This window comes from Sinocyclocheilus rhinocerous, unplaced genomic scaffold (assembly GCF_001515625.1).
Source record: "Sinocyclocheilus rhinocerous isolate Xijiao unplaced genomic scaffold, SAMN03320098_v1.1 scaffold601, whole genome shotgun sequence".
Taxonomy (NCBI): Eukaryota; Metazoa; Chordata; class Actinopteri; order Cypriniformes; family Cyprinidae; genus Sinocyclocheilus; species Sinocyclocheilus rhinocerous.
This window is the reverse complement of record NW_015656605.1, coordinates 884,548-892,914: the sequence shown is the minus strand read 5'-3', so window position 1 is coordinate 892,914 and position 8,367 is coordinate 884,548. Positions and strand designations below refer to the sequence as shown.

Here is an 8,367-nt window from a genome sequence, read left to right as displayed (position 1 = left end):
ACACACACACACACACACACACAGAGACACACACACACACACACACACACACACAAACACACACACACACACACACACACACACACAAACTCCCTCGGAGCACAGACATCAACCTTCTGCCAATGCACTATCCAACATCTACACTTAAACATACAGCATTCGTGTATGTGTGTCTGTGTGTGTGTGTGTGTGTGTTTGAATATGCATGTGTTATTTTTGAAGGTAAGGGCAGCAAGCATCGTTCACCCTAACTGAGATCTGGCCCCTGAAGGATTTGCTGATAGTTTTGTTTGCATACATGCATATCTCCATGACTCAGTGTGTTGAAGGCACATGCATGTTGTGTGCTGTAATTCTATGCAAGCGCTGAGAACCGCTTGATCTTTCTATTTATAGGTCTGTTGATTAATAGAGTGATCGCAGATAGGCATTATTGAGCTGGACAGACTCTGGTTCATAGTTACACTCCAGTAACACTGATTCTAACAGGTTAATATGGCTTTAGCAAACACACACTGCACTTTCTAGCACCTTCAACACATGCATGTTCCCTGTGTTCAGACCAACGGGGCCATCTAGTGACTCTAGACTGTAATTATAACTGATAAAGAACAGTGAAAGACTCCTTTACTGTATACTGCAGACTGTGTACTGAATCAATAATCAGTAATCTAGCTATAGACAAACATCAAGTGTTTAATCAAAGGAATGTTCCATCTTGATTTTTAAATGTGAGATTAATATGAAACAAATATGCTTGACTAGTTTTTGTACTTGTTTTTGTCCAGTCGAAACAAAGGTGTTTATGCACTATTCTGTTTGTTAGTTAGTGGATTATGTTATGCCACCGGTGAAAGGATCTTATTCTAGATCTTTTCCAGCATGCTAAGGAAAGGGTTAGAAAATAATAATGTTTTTACACAGAGAATTCATTGGTTTCCTCAGGACCCTCCTTTAAGATTTCAGAAATTTGAGTTTGTATTAAAAAACATTTCAGAAAGAGACTTTCATGTTTTGTTCTACAACATAAATGACAGCACATCAAATGCATGTGTGCATTTTAAAGACAATGTAAGTTGCTAACAGATTGAAAGATGGTCGTCCAATCTGTCAATCATATAAACTCACATGCTTTTAGTCAAAAATAGATGCGTGTAGTTCACAATCATGCAAAGATATTTGAGGAAACCATTTTTTGGGAGTGTTTCATTTTCTTCCACATTTTTTCTCCCCCTTTAAAAAAAAAAAATAAAATAAAATAATAATTATTTTTTTATTGTGAATAGATCATTATTCCTGTCTTGTCGTTGACTGCACTGATGGTGGGACGATGTGCATTTGCCATCACTGTGAATATCATTAGGAGCATAAAGTCACACAAATACTGAACTGGCCAACATGTATTCCGGTCCGCACAAATCACAGAAATGCTGCAGGTGTATTTGGTTTACTTCATTTATGTTGTAGAACAAAATGTGAAAGTCCCTTCATATGATTAACCACACATTTTACTGTACTTATAAACTCAGAACCACCATTCTGAAAACCCCTTCCCCCCCCATTTTTATGTTGGTCACAATATGTAATTTATATGATTAAATTTTTTAATAATATAATGCATTGTGTACAATATAATGCATTTTTTTTTTATTCAAGGTTTCCCCCCACTTTTACCAGCTATCCATTTAATAAGCTGACACTTTCTGCCCCAATAGCAAACACTGTTCACAGGAAGAGGAGACTGTAAGGGCAAGATTACTGGAAAGGAAATTAAAACTGCTGTGGTTTCTGATAATGAAGCAGACTTAAGGACAGGAAAATAACCCTGTCGATGTTGATCTAACACTGATGTATGTATTTCATGAACTGACCCTCAAGGCTTTGTCACTTTTTAGCAGCTCAATTGCAAGAAAGAGAGTAATGTGCAGTTTTTAAATTTATTTATTAAATTCTAGTGCAAATATCTACATACTTAGAACATTAAAACAAGCTTATGCTTATATTTTTCTGTACAAAAAAAAATATTTTGGGGAGAAGGATGTTAATGACAAGCTCAATCCAGGTTGGTGTTACAGTGGCCTCTGGTTGACATCTCTATTTTGGTGGAGGTCTCTGTCAGAGAGGCGTGTCGGAGCGGACGCCGGCTCAGCGCGGCTGTGAGCTTCCTGCGGAAGACTCGACACAGGAACACATAAATGAGAGGGTCCAGGCACACGTTAGTAGATGATATCCAGAGCGTGATCTCTTTGGCAAAGTACAGCTGGTTTTGGGCCCAGCACTGGGCAGAAGTGTTGCGGGTCTGACTGAGAGTGTAAGGGACTCGGGCCAGGTGGAAGGGTGCAAAGCATACGAAGAAAACACCCACAACCACAAACACCTGTGGAGGAGAGGAGACAAAGTTAACACGCTGTACGCCAGAAACTGGAACTTGTCAAATCAAGAATTTAATGCAATTCAACTAGAGTGAAGCTGAACAGACCATCTGAAACAGTTTGTGGCTCGAGCATTCGACAATGAGCCAAAATAGTGGCGTATCTGATCCTGTCATGAATGAAGTGACTCAGCGCTCCAGTTCCTCCAGCAGTCACTGAACTGAGGAAAGAGTTCGACTCGGACCGAAGACCGATGAGCCGCTGATGTGTGCATTCGTGAACCAAACACTAGAATGAAGGGGCCAAATGAAAGTTTTTATGGTTTCTCATTTTGTGTAAAAAGTTGATTCGATTAAAGGGATCAAAAAATTCATTTTTTTAAAAATTATTGTATATATCCCTAAGGTACACATATAATCTAAGTATGTTTTTTCCCATCAAAACGGTCACAATTTAGGCATAAATGGTTTGAATGCTGATTTGAATGCTCTGTTGGAAGGCACGTGTCTGCTGAGACTTCAGTGTAAATGAAACTCTAGCGATTATAAAAATAGCAATCTTTGCTCGCTCTCTGTATATAAAATTATCACAATATAGAGAACAGATTGTTTTCACTCTAACTTCAGTTTTTTTTTCACTTCTGCTAATAGGAACATTGTGAAGTTGATCATTTAGTCACTGGCTTAATTCACTAATGCATAAACAGCGGTAAACCCAGGGCAGTTCAACCTGGATTGAAGAAATAAATCCGGAATTTTGAGCAGTGAGTGAATTCTGAGTAACTTGTACACAAGGGCTAATCAGAGGTGTTCAAGAAACCAACAGATATGTCTGTGATTGGCTATATTGCTCAACTCTATAAAAACATGCTGTAAACAAAAACTTTTGATACTCTCCAGAGTGCAAATAATAAATATCGTGACATCACCGCTCTCCCGATTTCTTCTGGCCATTTCAGAAGAAAATAATAATTCATATTTTAAACTGTGGAGTTAGTTTGAGTTCTGAAACTTGCAGTATGTTTTCATTGTAGAGTAAACTCTCACATGTGTAAATATCAAGAACATTTTGATTCTCCATTTCATGACCCCTTTAAGACTAAACTTCCCCGTTTGCCTGAGGCTCTGGATTACAGTTGATAATGTTGTATATAATGTTCAGTTTCTTACACAGACCGATCGCTTCTCTTCATATGACCTCAATATATCATCAGGATCCATGGGTATTAATTTTGTGTGGCCTGATATTCTAAAGAAACCAATACCAGAAGAAAAAACAAATCAAATTACATTTGATTGCTTGACATGCCAGCCTCTTCCTGTCTAAGTAGGCATTTCCTGGCTAATAACTTACATAAGACTGATTCTGCACAGCTGGAACATGTATGTGTGAATTCATAGTTTTCGAAAAACAGTAGGCAAAAAATACCCAGATAACCTACTACTTGGCAAATTCTTAAGTGCGCATTTGATGGACGCTTTACAAATGCCAAGAAGCCAAAGGAGAGGATTTCTGAATGGCAGTGAGTGACGCAACTGATGCTGATAAGTCACGTGACAGTGACAACATGGTGAATAGCTGCATTCACGCCATGTCGTAATTACCGGAATTCCAAGATGACAGCATGTAACATTCTACTATGAGCTGAATTATGTGTTTCTATGGCAACACTATCAACACCAAAGCATTCATGTGCTCACAGAACGTCACGGTTACATATGTAACCCTCGTTCCCTGAAGGAGGGTTGATACTGATGTAATGGGGTCGGTCTCACTTGCCCAATCACCTCCGAGTAGCACAAGAAATAGCCAAACAGTGTTAACTTTGACAGCAAATTTTAATTTAGTCTTAGTCATAGTCTTTTGACTAAAATGCCATTTAGTTTTAGCCATATTTTAGTCATCTGATTTTTTTTTTTCTGATTGTTTTAGTCGACTAAATATCATAAGATTTTAGTCAACTAAATTTAAGTCGGCTAAAATCTAATGGGTTTAGTTACAACATAATGCATTTATTAAGCATTTCTTTAAAATTTCCAAATTCATGATATAGGTTTGATATTAAGGTTTGATCATGCAATATAGACACAGATTTAACTGATTTAACACATAACATGCCTTTATATTAATCTACATCATTCCCCTGAATTAGAGTTTCCCACCGCTGTTCCTGGAGGCACACCAACAGTACACATTTCTAAACTTAACTCTTTAGTTTGAACTTAACTCCAAGACCTGAAATGGATGAGTCAGAAAGGGAGACGTCCAACATGTAGTGTTGGTGTGCCTCCAGGAACAGGGTCGGGAAACACTGCAATGAATAACCAACTGTCTTACTTTATCTGCGGTAACAACACTGAGTCATTATCCACAGCACATGCTATCTCCCATTACCTGCATCTTTACAGAACTTCAGTGCTTGCACTCTCAGGGGTAACAGAAAGTGCACTATACCTTAGATGTGGTCTGTTTGCTGGCTGTGTCACTGCTGCTTTGTGATGCACGGTACGATTCAAACACTTTCCTGCTGATGAAGGTGTAGCAGACGACCATAAGCGCCAACGTACCCCAAAAAACAACCTGGCAGAAGTAGTTAAAGCCTTCATGCCACAGGAGTCCCATCTTCCCCTTCATCTTGGTGCATCGCAGCTTAGCACCAGAAGAAATCTGTGGCATTTGGTTACTCAGGATGACGTTCGGCAGAGCCAGCGACAACATAACCACCCACACAACTGTGCACAGTATCCGACCTACTCTGACCCTCTGAAGAGCACATTTCCCAAACGGATGCACGATCTTTAGGTAGCGGTCCAAGCTGATCAATCCGAGGAGGAGGATGCTGATGTACATAGTGATATAGAAGAGCACAGCTGAGTACCGGCAATGAAAAGCCCGGAGCTGCCAGGAACCCAAGCCCGCGTCGGTCAGCACCTTCACAGGCACAGTAAGTGTCATCAATAGATCGGCCACGACTACATTCTTCAGGTACACGACAAACGTTGAGCTGCTGCGGATTTTGAAGAAGATCCAGACGGCCAGACTGTTCAACACAAAAGCCACCAGAAAGAGAGCTGCGTACAGGCAAGGGAAGAGTACAGACGTTACTCTAGTGTCCCTCTCGCACTTGAGTGAAGCGTTGACCTGACTCGTGTTCATCTTGATGCCTGGAGGAAGAACGTCAATACAGCTGAACACAGTATTGGAAACTACTTGAACAGTTTATCCACATACAGCTACGAACACCACAACTACAGTGACATAATGGAATACATGTTTATGTTCACTTAGAAAATTAATGAGTTATGATGAACACACCATTGCACTTTACAAAGAATCTCCTGTTTAATTCTATTGAAAAACCATTGCTAATGCAAATAGAAGAAGACAAATAACAAAACCAAAGTATGCTTATAATGACAATCATTTTGACACACTGCAGTTCATTTGGGGAGGAAGTGGAAACAAATACAGATTCACACACACAGACATAGATATATTGCTATTAAAATGTACGAATGCAAGAACAAACACTCACCAGGAAAAGCGTTTAAGAGACTTGTGAGCACAGCTCAAAGAGGAATTAATAAATGTCTTAACACTTTCCGGCAGCTGTATCCAGAGTGCAGTGTGCTTCTGTGAAACCACACACACACCCACTCACACACACACACACACACACAGAGAGAGAGAGAGAGAGAGAGATTTTGTAAAAATCTACAGTAACATCTTGTTGGTTAATGTGTTAAATACAAATTACTGAATAAAGGAGATATATATATGATTTAATGTCACATTATATGCAAATTTACTCTGTCAAATTCATGGTTTTTACTGTATAATAGGCAGTGACCAACAGCAAAAAGACATCCCCAGAAGTCCATGCATGAAACATCAAAAATCATTTCATTTTATATAAATTAGTTTGTTCTTTCTTGTATTTGTTCAAGAAGAAACATGTACATTAGGGTTTTGTTTTGTGTTATACAGTTATATGCTAGTTTTTATATGCTAGTTTAAGTATGAGTTTGAATGTAGTTTGATCAAACTCAAACAGTTTTTCCGGGATCAAAAAGATGGCTTGGCTTTCAGTGGTGTTCACTACACAGCTAATCTGCTTCACAGCAGGTTTTATTCTGGGTAAGCGATCGCAGACCACAACTGGACCAATCAGCTGTGAGCAAAGTGATATAGACCTGAAACAATAAAGCAACTCCCCCTCCAAATTAAAGAAGTTCACAGTGAAGGAATTTTAGAGACAAAATTGTTTTTGCTGCTTTTTTCATAGCAGGTTTAATAGCAGGTTAGGCCAGAATCAAATTTAAGGTTTTGATGGTGGATTTCAGCACTGCCACTCTCTACCTCAATTCACTACCACAGGTGTATACTCCCTCCCGCCAGCTACAGTCACTGAATGATCAAAACCTTGTTGTTCCTTCACAACGAGGCAGAGCCACTCTCCAAAACTTTCACCCTCTCTGTTCCTCTTTGGCAGAATGCACCCAAACTGCTAAGACATCACATCTTTCAAGAAGCAGCGGAAAGCAAACCTCTTCTGCAAGAATTTAATCACCCCAGACTTTTAAACCAATGCACTTACACATGCACTTTCCATGCACTGCTCGGTGACCACTGAGCCTAACTGCTGAAGCAAGCATGCATATAGTGCATTGTACTTATACCTAACCACAAGTTTCAGTTTACCTACTTTTTAACTCTTGATCCATTTATAGTAATTGACCTATATAGGGTGGCAATGTCTACTAAAAATGTATTGTTGACAGTGTAATTGTTTACTACAAGAGCCTGATCCAGAATCAGTTCAGGATTTTTTTTCTTTTTTTTTCCCAAAAGCACTTAGTCCATAAACTTAATGAAGCTTTAATGTCACAGATGCAAGACTTACCAAATAGCAAGCATCCATACAATGTACAATTAGTGTAATTGAATCGATATCACATTTGCACGCGCAAATTAACATGGAAAAAAATGTGGAAATTTAAAATTTAAAACATCAACAGTAATAGCACTGAATCAATGTTACAATATGTGATGTTGGTTCAACATCATGTTTGCATTCTCAGAAAATTAAACACAACTACTACAACTGACTTAAAGCCACACAGCCTGAAATCAACTGCAAATAAAAGACGCTGAATCTCTCAAGATCTCAGCAGAGGATGATTAAACAACTCCACAAACAGCATTACCAGCTTAATTAGGGGTAACAGAGGGGTAACATTAACATACTGTAACCCATGCAGGAACTGCTTTGTTCTCCCTCAAGCTTATTATTTGTGGAGGGCAGGAATGTGGCCATCAGCATTACATTGATCAAAGACTGATCCAATCACCATGTGCTTTTTCGCTGATCACAGTTCTTGAATGACCACTGACTACCCCAGACTGACCAAACCAGTTTTGCACATGCGTTCACAAAAAAATGGACACACTATTGAATAAACCTTCTTCATTTCCATTTACAGAACTGTATATACTTAATGAGTGCTGTTTATGATACAACAATGTATGCAACCTTACCTATTAAGGTATATACTGCATATATGAATACATGGGTCAATGTTCAGCATTACTCATTGATGTTTGGTCTTCATATTTTTAGCACAATGTGTAGGTTAATCTGGAATTGTTTTGAAAAGTGAATACTGCATAGGAAAAACCTTTAGACATTGTTCTAAACGTGGACTTTAAGCTATGCAAATAGACCTCATGCCAGAGAGGGTCCATACAACTTTTGACTAAAATGCCATTTAGTTTTAGTCATATTTTAGTCATCTAAATTGTTTTTAGTTTTAGTCGACTAAATATCATAAGATTTTAGTTGACTACATCTACAGTAAATTTAGTCAGCTAAAATCTAATGGGTTTAGTTACAGTGCATTTATTAAGCATTTCTCCAAAATTTCCAAACTCATTATATAGGTTTGATATTAAGGTTTTATCATGATAGACACCGATTTAACTGCGGTGACACACA

At 38.5% G+C, this 8,367-nt stretch overlaps 1 protein-coding gene across 1 annotated transcript; it reads right to left on the bottom strand.

Moving 5' to 3' along the window:
* Positions 1-2,053: 2,053 nt before the first annotated feature.
* On the bottom strand, positions 2,054-5,528 carry LOC107720415 (P2Y purinoceptor 13-like). The gene is made up of 2 exons (XM_016528111.1): positions 4,827-5,528; positions 2,054-2,377 (listed from the first exon to the last, which is right to left on the bottom strand). The coding sequence occupies exons 1-2, from the start codon at positions 5,526-5,528 to the stop codon at positions 2,054-2,056; spliced, it is 1,026 nt and encodes a 341-aa protein (XP_016383597.1).
* Between the last annotated feature and the right edge of the window lie 2,839 nt (positions 5,529-8,367).